Below are 14022 nucleotides of genomic sequence, written 5' to 3'. Positions count from 1 at the left end.
GAAGGAAAAACAAAGATCTCTGAGTATAATGGCATATCTACTGCCATGATGAAGTACAGTAAAATAAATGCCTCACTGGGAAAGAAAATTCTAGCTTGACAAATATTATTAGCTTCAACTGCTCCTTATCTGATAATAGATGTTGAATTTGGCCAAGTTCTTATGAACTTTTTTGGCTCATTAATACACCTATTAAACTTACATTTCAGTAGTTGCTAAAAAGAACTATTTTATTTTTCCTTCCATACCACTGAAGATATTAGAAATTTATGAACCAACTGATAACCACTTAAGCACTATTATGTTTAAATTTCCAACCCTCATCAAATACTTCATTCTGCTTAAAAAAAAGCAGTATTTTGTGCAGAGGTCTATAATGACAGTCATTAATTACAAATCAAGATAATTTTTTTTTGACATTTCTTTCTTTGCTTGCTTTTATGGAGAGGCATTTGTGTTCTTAGTTTTTATGTAATGTCTCTTCTTTTTCCTTCTGACAAGCTCTCTTGTCTCCTCAAATCTCTACCTTTTTTTCTCATCAGACTTTTCTTTTTTTAGTTTCTCCTCTATGTTTTCACTATGCTCTTTTTCCTCCTCTACTCCTCCACCCCATTCTTTTAACCTATTCTCATTTATCTCATCAATTCAAGTACTAAGTTCAGTCACTATTGTCTGTTTACATTCTTTACTCATTCAAAGATTCAAACACTTTTCTCTCATTTACCATTTAATTTGGGAATTGAAGTTCTTCAGTCTTTAGGATGTGAATGAGTGGTACTCTGATAGTAGGAAATTAATGAAAATGACATGCAGGGGACTCTTGGGAGAAAAGGAGCATAGGGTAAAAGAGCTTAAGTAAGGAATGGCGGACAGCTATTGCTTTTTAAGGATTCTCTTGACACGTTTTGTGTCTCTGTTCCAAGTGAGAAGTTTGTCATAAGAAAAAAAGTGGAATAGATGAAAAATAAAAGATTTAGGGAACAGTAGAACTTGGGAAGGGAGATGAGTTGATAAGAGTGTTCCTATTTCTTCCTACTTTACTGTGACCAAAAAGGATTCACAGCTGGGAAATAGTCCCTAAATACTTGGGACAGTGGTCTACAGATGAAGAACCCACTCTGAAATGTTATTATGCCTGTATTTAAAATGTGATGAAAAGCACTGAAGAGATTGTAGCAAAATATGTTTTTAGCATGAGTTTCTTAATGGCTAGTATTGACTGGCAATTGGAATAATTTTGTTACAAATTAAAAGTTTTGATTTTGAAATAATTTTGGGGGTACTATGGTTTTTTCAAAATATTTTGTGAATTTTTGCCTCTGAGATTGTTCATAGAAGAGCCAAAAATAAGTTTTAGTTCTTATTAGATAATAAATATCTTGGGAATGCTTATATGGTCTTCTTCTTGAATTCAATATTAGATGATTGTTCTGGGGACATTTAAAGTTAATTTTTAGTAAGCTATGTATCACTTTTATATAAAAGCAATCAATATGCAGTTCACACTTAGAACTTAACAGATGCACTAAATTAATGTTTTGGTGGTGATTCTATGTGGGAAAAATATTCACTATTTAAAAACATTGCCAGAGATTGTCCTTATGCTTACTGACTCAAAGAACTTAAGGGAATTTCTTTTCCTTTTAACTTGGAGCCAAACTTTTCAAAGTAATTATCGAGTGCTTACTTGAGTATTTGTGCTGTGATAAGTGGAAACTATGAGTATAACTATAAACTCAAAGATTACCTACAGCCATTCTTTACGCTGTTGAAATACAAATGTTTTATTAATTATCTGCACTAATAGATTTAAATTCTGAGTGTCCTGAATATCAGATAAGAAGTAAATCAACATAAGATTCTTTCCTTAAAAGGAAATTGAATCTTATATCTATCAATTTCCAGAACCGAATCTCTGTAGAAGACGTGGGCTAATTCTTTACTATGTTAAATGTCTATATGGTATGCAAGTTCTTTTTGGCTGAGATTAGGGAATAGCAAATTAAAAATTGAATTTAGCAAAATCAATGGAAGACATTTGAGGATCCTGTTTACTGAGTATAGCAATACATTAATAATTTATTAACTTGTATTTGAATAGTTCTTTATAGTTAATGGGATCATCTCATCTACTACATTATCTCTGGTCATCTCAGAAAGAGTACATATGGGAAAATAGGCAATTATGCATGTATATGTGGATGAAGGCTCATTTAATTTGATGTTTTTAATAAATGATGTTGACATTGTAATCTGACTATTGGGATTTTAGTCCAAGACTTGATTTGGGATAACAATAATATAAAGAACATATTTGTTAACCTGTGATCTGAAATATGCAGAAATCACCCAAGTTTTTTGGGGTAGAAACTTTATAATGGAAACAAATGATCTTTTTAGGTTCATATTGTAGTGACCTCAAAAAGTGTTAAGATTTACATCGACTGCTATGAAATTATAGAAAAAGACATCAAGGAAGCTGGAAATATCACAACTGATGGCTATGAAATTCTTGGAAAACTTCTTAAAGGGGAGAGGAAATCAGCTACAGTAAGTCACACATTTTTATTTTTCTAGGTACTTTTCATTAAGATTGAAATAACATTTTAAAAATAATCAGTGGGTTGTTTTTGTTTTTGTTTTCTCAGTGGGTTTTAAATTGTCAAATACCTTGGTCAGATTGAAACATCGAAAAAGTTACATTGAGGAAATATACTACTGACAGAACATAATAATGTGGTTTACTGCTAGAAACAAAATAAGATGTCAAGACACCAGAGAACATCATGTAGTCATCTTGAAACAGTATCAAATTGGAGAGTAGAACACAAATAGCTGCCAGGATAATCAGTGAAATCTAAAATAACTCATTTTTTGTTCTTCAAAGATAGCAATTGTTAATACAAATTTCTGCAATCAAGACATTAAGCATTTGTAGCTTGATAACACAGACACAAACAGTGACTGTCATAGAGCCTGTGCTCTCTCTGAGAAGAGTCATCATCTGTCTGTCTCAGAAGGAAGATCAGTGTAGGAGGGCGGCCAGCTGACTGCATTACTCACAATTTGCACTGGCTCAAGTTTGAGGCGGGAGCATGCCAACCATATTTATAATGCTGTCTATTAGTAAAAATTTAAATCTAGAGTTTTCACTGTATCAGGCTAATTAAGTTTATATTAAATGTCAATCAATAATAATATTGATCCGTAAGCAAGGTTAGGGGCACCTGGGTGGCTCAGTTGGTTAAGTGTCCAACTCTTGATTTTGGCTTGGGTCATGATCTCAGGGTCATGGGATCAAGCCCTGAGTCAGGCTCTGTGCTGAGCGTGGAACCTGCTTAAGATTCGCTCTCCCTCTCTCTGCCCCTCTCTGGTCTAAAAAAATAAATAAAAGCAAGGTTAACATTTTTGGCTTTTTTAAAAAATTTACTTATAAATATTAAATTTATTAATTTAGCTTTCTTCCACACACAGGATTTTGTTCTCTTAGATTCACAAGTGAAATTTTTATTCTGAAATGTAGAAACCATTAGTGCAAACTTAATATATTGTGATAAACATCTGGACTTTTAATTTAATTAAATTTAAACATTTTTTAGGATTAATAGAATACTTAATATGCCTAATCTTATAAATCAATAACGATGGTAATAATGATAACTAAGATTTATCAAGCACTTAGCATGCACCTTTTTATTTTTTTTAATTAAAATATAGGCGACACATAATGTTATATTACTTTCAGATGTACAACAGTGACTCAACAAGTTTATACATAGACTTTTTATTGAATATTGTCTTTTTCTTTAAATAGAACAATTATAACAGGTTTATAAAAGGATGGCTACATCTAAACAGCCTTTTCCTTTTTATCAAAATAACTTTATTTTTTAAATGTGGAAAAATAAAAAGTATATGCTATGTTGAAATAATTAAACTGAATCATCAAAGTTATTAGTCAGTCCCAGGTAAGAATTTATGAAAAGAAAACATCAATTTTAGAATAAATGAAGAATGTTATTTTTAATGTTATTTTTCTACAAGAGTGGACTTTTAAAAGTTGATTTAAATGGATGTAGTCTTCCAATTCTTAATTAAATACATTCCTAATTCTTAATTAAAGAAATTAATGTTTTCTTAAAAAAAAACAAAACTCAATCAAGCATTTTATTTTAGCCGGGGAAGTGAATCAGATATGGGAATTTCACATATGCATTTTGTTTTAACATCTCCTTCTCTTAGGCATAGGTTTTTATGTTCTTCCCGTATGAAGTAAGGATCACATTGCCCTCAAGGGTTTGCACTCTTGAGAGAGTCTTTGTGAGAAATTGGCAAAGGTTAAAATGTGGAGTTGTTAATATGAAATGTTTTTCACGCATCTTTAGCTGATGTTTCTGTTGGTTGTTTGCAGTTCCAAATCCAGAGTTTTGATATTGTATGCAGTCCGGTGTGGACCAGTAGAGACAGATGCTGTGATATTCCCTCTAGGGTAAGTAAGATGGAATGGAACTGTTGTCGTGGTCTTAAAAGCCCTCCTGGAATAAGGGATGCGGATGCAGATGGTCTGGGAGAGGAAGTAGCACTCAGCAACTGAATCTCCAAGACGGAGCCAAGGGATGTGCACGATGTGCATGCTCATCAGCTACCACAGCTGAGGCCAGTGACCTCCTCTTTTAAAATCCAGGAATACACAAGACCACATCTGAAATTCTCCCTAACAGCCAGAGTGGTTATGCGTAGTTAGAAAAGTCCGCTGGATCAGGGCGTTTGATATATCTACTAATTACAAAGCCCTCCTATTGCTTGTAAAATATCAGCATTTTACAGAATAAAAAATATCACCTTTGTGGACATCTAAGGCTTAGGGTAGACATAACCATATTACTTTATGAGATGATGGTTTTCCCTCATTGTGGCTACAAAGTTGAATATGATGATGGAGTGGATGCTTTTGGCAAGCAGTGAGCTACATACATCCACAGGATCAACGTGTGTTATTTATTCCACAAATGCTTATTGAGCACCTATTTATTATAAGCCAGGCACAATTTTATGTGCGTGGATTACAGCAGTGAAAGTGAATATTCTAGTGGAAGGAAAGGAGAGAGAAAGAATTAACAAGTAGATACATGCTACATTACAAAGTAGAAAGTCTTACGGTGAAAAAACAAATCATGGTGAAGGGATAGAGAGTCAGGTGAGCACTATCAGCCCTCAGTGATGAGGTGAGGTTTAAGCAGAGACCTGGTGAAGTAAGGGAGTGTACAATGTGGATGACGGGGACTGCATTCCAATCAGGGGAGACTGCACATGCAAAGGTCCTAAGACCACAAAGTGCCCTAAATATCTGAGAAATATTGAGTAGATCAGTGGGGCTGGAGTAAAGTGAACGGGAAGGGCAGTGGTAGGCAATGAGATGGGCAAGGTGACGCTGGTTTGCAGAATGTGTAAGGCCTTCTAGGCCATGGAAAGGATTTTAGATCTTACTCTGAACAAAATGGGCATTGATATCTGAGATACTCAGCATTTCTCTAATACTGGATTAGAGAAAACCACATTAAATTACCTGTGGACTATGTGGTGGTTTTATAAGCATTTCTTCATTATATAAGGTTTCCTAAAGTAAAACGTAAAGACATAAAAGACCAAAGCAAGATTCAACATAAGACTATTTTTACTGATAAATACAAATTATTTCTTCAACTTGAGAACCGGATTTCCTTGTGTATGTAAGACAAATGGGGGTGGAGGATTGGAAGACATTTCACTTTCAATTCATAGGTGAATATTCTTTTTCAAAATTTCAGAGAGATGAAGCAAAATGCCCTGCTCTTCCCAATGCTTGTACATGTACACAGGACAGTGTTGGACCTCCAGGTCCACCAGGCCCTGCGGTAAGGAAACTGCAATAGTCCTTCTAGCCTTCCTCTTAAATCTTTGGAGTGATCATCTTTTTGCCAGTATGCAGTGCATAAAATGCTTCCAGCCATCTGTCTTTTCTGGGACAGGCCATTTTTTTGTGGTATGTTTCGAGATCTGAAATGGAATAAATCAAGAAGAAAGTTTGAACACATTGAACACATTTTGTCTAGTCATGCAGGAATGAATGATTGGCTAGTATTCAAGAGCTATCCCCTTAGAGATGAGAATCTGGGTTTCCATCTGTAATCCCATGATTTTGAAAATTTCTTAACATTTCCCAAAAGCTTCTTGTATGTATGCTATGGAGCCATGGATGAGAGGCTGAACACCTTGTTTGGAACCTAGGATATGTATACCTTATGTAGCAGATACATCATGACAATAAGTAGGGAAATTTACATATGTGATGATACCATAAACTCTGGGTGAAAGTATTGGGGTTTGGAATAACTTGGGTAAAAAAGTCTATGACCAGGTCTATTTGTGGGGGAGGGGCACAACACTGAAGATTACAGTGATAGATTTCACTAATCAATGTGGAACCCCTTGATTCAGTTAATCCAGCATGTGACCTGGGCTGGTTTTGTGGAATGGAAGTGATACCTCTAAGCTTTAGTGGTGTCTTTTAAGAAAATGGTTAATTAATGTAGGAATCACTCAGAGATTCTCAGAACAACAAATTTTATTGTACTTAGGTCAGAGCAAATAGTGTAGATTGATTTTAGGTTAATTACAAACCAGCTTCTCTCATACAGAATAAAATGTCACTGGAATTATTGACCATTTATTAATTTATTTTTTTTATTAACAGTGACTTACCTGATTTATATCTGTAATCATAAAACTATATCCTGATCTAACGTAGATGTTTTTGAGAAGTAAGGATTTTTTAATAAGGTAGCATTATTGGATGTCATTATCATATTTATTTCCTCTTTGTTCAGTGAACTCTGATTTCCAGTTACTAAACTACATGTTCTGAGATTCTGAAAGATTCAAGATATTCTTCTCTTTGCATATTATTTTCACTGAAGAATGTGCACTCATGTAACTCCAAACAGAATCTTCTCCTTGCTGTATTTAAGTAATGCTTTTTTTTTCTAGTAAGCTTCAAATTTTCAAATAAATTTCAAAATTTGCTAACGATTAAGAAAAGTTCAGAATGTAAAAGTGAGACACTTAAAATGTACAAAGTTATGAAATTCTCTTTCCCCACGTATTTGTATGATATGTTAAATTCACTTCAATATTTGTAAGTAACCATAAGAGTATCAATTGCCTGGAGAATGCTGCTTCTTGAAGTAATTTCTGTATATCAGCTTCTCCCTACTTTCCTTATATTTACCCTAAAATGTGTTCTTACTATGTATTTTAGGGAGGACCTGGTGCTAAAGGTCCCAGAGGTGAAAGAGGTATCAGTGGGGCAGTTGTAAGTATATTTTATGGTGCATTTAAGTTTTCGTGTATATGTTGAAGTCTGATTGTTAAAATTTCCACTAAGGGGATATGTGACCTTGAGCAAGTTAGTTCAAGTTTAGTGTGCCTTAGGTAATATAATTACCTCAGTCTCGTCTCTGGATGTCAAGATGATGGATTAGACTAGCCAGAGAAAGAAATGTCCAAGGCATCTCACTGCTATAGGAATTACACATAGGAAATCTGCAGAAGAACCTAAGGGTTCTGCTACAACATGGAGAAATAGAGCAGGTAATCCAATCATTGGGAGACCCACAGAGGGCAGAGCCCCACCAGAAAGCTGGAGGGAGTTGGGAGAAGTTCTGCGGCTCTTTTTTTCACCCTGTCTCAGAGAAAGAGCTGAGCAGCCATGTATATGTTCAGTGGGGGGTCACCGGCCCTTTTCTACCAGGTCCATACTTGTCTTCCATAAGATAACTCAAGCTTATTAGGGCAATATATTATGAAGATGATGTGTGCTTTTAGTCATGATATTACTAATGATAAGCTAACCCAGTTAGGAAAGGGTGAGGCTGGGATGATAACCCAGTTCCCTGACTCCGAGTTTGTACCTTTTCTACCTGGGCATGTTGCAAAGAAGCTCCAGCATAGAGCATCTTCTTAGTGGATATCTGTTCTTTCCTTGCTTGTTTTATATACACATTAGTTCCAGAAATAAGGCCAAGTCTAAGAGAAAGCAGGACCAGCCTAAACTAAGAAAATCCACTGAAATTCAAGGTTTGATCTCATATGAATTCTTGAGTATAAATTTATGAATATATCATATCCAGTGTGTTTTACCTCTTTTGCAAAAATCTGCTTCTAATGGGACTTTTGGAAATATAAGTGCTCTTATGAATTTATTGCACTTGAATTGTTCTTTAATGAATAGTAAAGGGAAGAAAGGAATGGCATTAATAAATGCTTTTATAGGTGTGTAGATTTCGAAAATGTTTGCAAACATTATATGACTGATGTCTTAAGACACACCGACAGACTTCTGATTGGATGTTAGCACTGGAAGGTCATTATGTGACTTTGTGATTGTTTCTCTCTTGTATGCTTTAGGGGCCCCCTGGCCCTCGTGGAGATACAGGTCCTCCAGGCCCCCAGGGTCCCCCAGGCCCCCAGGGACCCAACGGACTCTCCATTCCAGGAGAACAAGTAAGCACAAAGGCTTTCTGTATTTCAGTGAGGATGGTAGATTAACATTAAGTTGAACTAGAATATTTTTTACTGTATTTTGCCAAACTCAAATGTTTCCTGAGAACTCAACAAGGTCGGCCATTGAGATAACTTCCTATGATTATGATTTTAGATATGAAAATAGTGCATGTAATAATATTTAAATGTGTAGATAAAATTATTGCTACTAATTTGACCTTTAAAAATGAATAAGTAATGCATATATACTTCAACATCCTGAAGGCTTTGAAATTACTTTCAGTGTGTGGCAACCCTTTGCTAATATTTATGACCTCAAGGCAAGCTTGCATTGTCTATCTAGGTCACTACTTCTTTAAAAAACATTTTTTTTTTAATTTTTTTTTTAACGTTTATTTATTTTTGAGACAGAGAGAGACAGAGCATGAACGGGGGAGGGGCAGAGAGAGAGGGAGACAGAATCGGAAGCAGGCTCCAGGCTCTGAGCCATCAGCCCAGAGCCCGACGCGGGGCTCGAACTCACGGACCATGAGATCGTGACCCGGGCTGAAGTCGGACGCTCAACCGACTGAGCCACCCAGGCGCACCTTAAAAAACTTTTTAATGAAATGTTTACCTTTTGTTCCAAAAGCTCATCTGAAGTTATAAAAGGTGTTTTTACCTTTTAAGACTCATATTTTATTTAGCTACTAACATTTTTTTCTATACCTTAAAATAAACAAAAGAATACAGCATATGAATAAGAATATGATAACTGTATAGTTTTAAATTCAAGTCTAAACTCCCTTTTAAGATGCCTTAATATAGGACAGATACATTTTCTTGGCACTTAGAGGAAAAATAATTGATACCAGATAAAGCTGGAAATGAGACATGTGGAGGGATAGGGCTTTCTCACTCAAAAGGGTTGCCTGAATCTACTTTTAGCTTCTTGTGTCCAAAAGGGACTTTTGGGGCTTTTACCTTTCTTACTACTATTATTAAATTAAATATTTCAGTTTTAATTAATTCTACTTTGCCTTTATGACAAGTGTTTTCTAGCATGTAGTTATAAAGACCAAAATTATAACACTTCATTGAATATCTATTAAAATTAGCAACTAATTAAATATATTAAATAAAAAATAGTTTTTCTCCCTTCAAATTTTATTCCTATGAAAATACCTTATGTTAAACTATGTTCATTTAAAGTAGGTATATTGTCCCATAATTATATAAAATTATCCTTTAATATTACAAATGGAAATCAGAACACAGCATTTATAGCTTAAAAAGTGAGCATCAATCCAAAAAATGATTTATTTGTCTACCTTCCAAATGTGTTTACATTGTATTTATGAAGTGATGGAGATTTCAGAAGTGACTCCTGTCTCCCCTTTTCACTTCATCTCTGTAAAATGCCTGAGGACTGTTTTCCCATTGCTGCTGTAGGGTCGCCAAGGGATGAAAGGTGATGCTGGAGAGCCAGGACTTCCCGGCCGGACCGTGAGTTGTTCTTGAAGCTACCTCTTTTTTTACTTGTCAGGTGCTGTTTGAAAAGTTGCCCTTGTAGTGCCTCAAAAGGTGAACCCAGAGGAGGCAGCAAAGCAGAAGCCAGGCTATGTGCATCGCATTATTTCCATTTCATACCCTAGTCTTAGTTGTCAAATTTGTGCTGTTCAATTCAAGTGTGGGCATACTGATGATCATCCACTATATGGCTGGCACTGGGCTTGGTCCTGGTTTTCTGCTTCTTTTCAGAGTCCCCTGAATTTTTTTCAAGCATTTTGAAGAACAAAAAGTATGTTTTCCCATATAGGAAGTATATTATAGCATTTTACTTCTTTGTTTTCTTTTGTGTAGGGAACCCCAGGATTACCTGGCCCACCGGGACCAATGGGACCTCCAGGAGATAGAGTAAGTTTCCTCAGGCAGGCTATGATGATGTTGGCAATGATATCACATTGTTGCCTATTAATGAAGAATTATTTTACAATAAAGGACAATAGTGAGATTGCAGAGGTGACAAGTCAGTCTATTCAATTAGAAAGCAAAACCAAAAAAGAGGCTGGAGTGGGAGAGAGCCAAAGCATAAGAGACTGTTAAAAACTGAGAACAAACTGAGGGTTGATGGGGGGTGGGAGGGAGGGCAGGGTGGGAGGGAGGCCAGGGTGGGTGATGGGTATTGAGGAGGGCACCTTTTGGGATGAGCACTGGGTGTTGTATGGAAACCAATTTGACAGTAAATTTCATATATTAAAAAATAAAAAAAAATAAAAAAAAAATAAAAAAAAAATAAAAAAAAAAAAAAGAAAGCAAAACCAAAGACACTGCAATCAAGAAGTGATGATGGACTGACTCACTTGGTGCTGTTGTTACGAAAGCCTTGTTGGGCCCATCATGGCCACCCAGCGTGGGCTTCGTGCAGACATGGTGGGTTGCCAGGGATGTCCCATCAAAAGGCTTTTCCTGAACTGGGGACAGGTAGCCATTGACACCATCACTGTTTCAAGAAAAATGAGGGAGTGGGAAGATTCTATGCTTTTTTGCTTTTTCACTTTCAAACTCCAATCTGTGACTCCAACTTTGTGGTGAGGCCACCCAGATCTCCCAGCTTGAGAGTGAGGAAGCTTCTCAGGAAATCATTCCCCTCTTTACGCTCAGCCTTGTTCACCTACCTACTCCCTAGTTCCCTACCACTAACGCTGAAAACAGGGCGCACAGCTGATAGAACATAAACTTTGGAAAGTTAGATAGACTTTGGTATAGGCATCTGGGCTGGAAAGAAAGAAAAGGAAGGAAGGAAGGAAAAGAAACCTGAATTCTGTGTTGGAAGAGAAGAGAAGAAAGGTCAGAAGAGCAAGCCCAAAGACCACAGTGAGAAAGGAATACTTGTTACCAAGATGGAGTTGGTAGGAATTGGATACATGGGTTGTCTTCAGCATAGATGATTTTCAAAATGAGGCACAGCTTTGGGGACCACTAGAGAGAAACAAAAGAACCACATGAATAGGTATCTAATACATGTGCACCTATGAAAACAACCATAGGTCTTCTCATCCAACCTCACCTAGAGGAAAGCAGCTTTGAAAGTCACTGCCACTTTGAGAATGGAGAAAAAAAAATAAAATTTATCACAAAGTTATGCAGATGGCTCAGTTAGACCTGAGGACATTAGGATAAGCTCTTCTTCACCCCAACTTAGATATATGTCTCTTCTAAAAGAAAATGGTTGATCAGATCTAAGTGTTCGTAGATGGACACTTTATATGTATAAAATGCTCAGCCTTAAGAAAGAAGGAAATCCTGTCATTTGCAACAACACGGATGAAACTTGAACCTGGGGGACCTTAGTGTAAGTGAAATAAGCCAAACACAGAAAGGTAAATACTGCATGATCTCACTTATGTATGGGATCTAAAAAAAGTTGAACTCATGGAGGCAACTAGTAGAATGGTGGTTGCCAAGGGTAAGGGGCGAGGGGGATATGGAGAGATGTTGGAAAAAGGCTACAAAAAGGCTATGTTGGAGTTGTTATGCAGGATGAATGATCTTTGGAGATCTAATGTACAGCATGGTGACTATAGTTAATAATACTATATAGTGTACCTGAAATTTGCAAATAGAGTAGATCTTTAAATGTTCTCACCACACTCAAAAAATGAGAACTATGTGAGGTGATGTGTATGTCAATTATCTTGGTTGCGGTAATCATTTCACCATGTATACGCATATCAAAACAGGTACATCGTAAATATGTACAACTTTTATTTGTCAATTATACTTCAGTAAAGCTGGGGGAAAAAAGAGAAAATGGTTGATCAGGAAGTTCTTAGGAAGGAGAATTATTCAGAAATATAATACCTAAACAAATAAACAAAAGAGTGTCTTAGACGCTGGAGAAATTTAGATGGAAGACGTGCAATTCAAACTGTCTAAGCAATACCACCAGAGCATTTTTGTTTCTTAAGTGGCTCTCAGAAGCAATGTTGATGTTACATCAGGTGAACTTGGAGTCTGTTTTTTGTGAAGCAGACCTGGGGCTCCCAGAAAACATTCTGAAATCTTTATCTGTATAAGTTTCTGGAGAAAAAAATCGGAGAGTAGTGGTGGTGGAATATTTCTAACACAATTTTAAGGAAATAATTTAAACTTCCTCTGTTATAAAACCAATGGAAGCATGGATACTTAGACCAGGCAGTTATCCAAAGGCTCTTGATTTTTGTTAGAATCCAAGAATATGGATGAAATTATCACTCTTACTCCCTGCAGAAAATGAGAGAAAAATCTCCTTTGACAGAGGAATGCAAGAGCTATAAAAAAGACCTGACTCAGAAATCCTCTGCTGAATTTCAGGGATCTCTCTGTTGGGATGAATGCTAACTGGGTAGCAGAGTGACTCATGCGAGGCAGAGGTCATTTGGCACCGCATGGAGGCAGGTCGTGAGAGCCAACGAGCAAGCCTGCGCAGCAACGCGCGGTGCTCCTGGGGCACATCTCTCTTCCCAGTCAACCTGACACTTGTGCGGATCTGGTCTTTCATGCAAGATGAGGAGCAGCAAACCACTAAAAAATTAGCTGAAGACTGAGGATTTCCTTTCTTTCGCGTGGAAGGCAGTCAAGACAACTTCACTCTTTTCTGGGGTGGGGGAGAGAAGTTCACCAGCAGTGGGGACATGGGAAGTCCTTCCCTAACTGGCTGGCCATTGCTTAGGAAACAGGACAGTTTTGAATCAGGTGGTTGGCCTCTCCTTCAGCTTTTATGTTGCTCTTCTCAGCAACATTTCTTTTCATCCCACTTTGATTCTTTCTGGACCAGTTTGTCGACACTGACTTTTTCAGTAGAGAGGTTAGTCTTCCTTTAGGCTTCCTTACAGTCTCACAAAAGCAAAAGTTAGCATCTTTATGAAAGGAGTCTCCTTCTTTGGAGAAGACTAGTTTGACTCTTAAAATGATCAGCAAAGGCATAGCTTAAATTGGGAAGCATTTTGGGGGTATATTTGTTTTTGTACTGAAAGATTACTTGCAGCTGGGTTAAATACTTCACCCTTCACTCTTACCAGTCTCTTTAGCATCTTTCCTTTTCACTTGGTCATTATTTCACTAATTCATAATTAATTTTATGTTTACAATAGGGCTTTACTGGAAAAGATGGTGCAATGGGACCCAGGGGACCCCCTGGGCCACCGGTAAGAACTGAATGGGTTACATTATTGTCTCCCCACCCCAAAATCCCTACCCCCATTTGCTAGGGAAAAACCCAGTAACCTGGCTTTTGAGGCACATTCTATCTGTACTATGGGGTGCACTGTCAAGGGAGCTGTTTGTTTTATTTTCCTAAATCAAAATGGGCTGGAGAAAACAGATGTGTTAAAATACAGAGTCTGTTTAATCAAGTTACATTTGAAAAATAGAAAAATACTCCTAAGTGACTTGACCACTAGTTGGCTAGTGCCCCAGTTCCTTCCAGCCCCACATCGAGTGGTGGGGTTTTAAGACCTT

The 14022-nt window shown here is 36.8% G+C and overlaps 1 protein-coding gene across 5 annotated transcripts in view; it reads left to right on the top strand.

The window, feature by feature from the left end:
* The window catches only part of COL12A1 (collagen type XII alpha 1 chain), a 115792-nt gene that overhangs the window by 91131 nt on the left and 10639 nt on the right, over window positions 1-14022 (top strand). For all 5 annotated transcript variants that reach the window (XM_060615973.3, XM_060615970.3, XM_060615968.3 and 2 more), the window contains 8 exons: window positions 2401-2550; window positions 4412-4489; window positions 5808-5894; window positions 7298-7351; window positions 8446-8541; window positions 9973-10026; window positions 10384-10437; window positions 13656-13709. In XM_060615973.3, the coding sequence (XP_060471956.2) occupies window positions 2401-2550; window positions 4412-4489; window positions 5808-5894; window positions 7298-7351; window positions 8446-8541; window positions 9973-10026; window positions 10384-10437; window positions 13656-13709 (627 nt within the window). The remainder of the gene's footprint in view (window positions 1-2400; window positions 2551-4411; window positions 4490-5807; window positions 5895-7297; window positions 7352-8445; window positions 8542-9972; window positions 10027-10383; window positions 10438-13655; window positions 13710-14022) is intronic.

This window comes from Panthera onca, chromosome B2 (assembly GCF_046562875.1).
Source record: "Panthera onca isolate mPanOnc1 chromosome B2, mPanOnc1 haplotype 2, whole genome shotgun sequence".
Taxonomy (NCBI): Eukaryota; Metazoa; Chordata; class Mammalia; order Carnivora; family Felidae; genus Panthera; species Panthera onca.
This window is presented reverse-complemented; position numbering and strand designations above follow the sequence as displayed.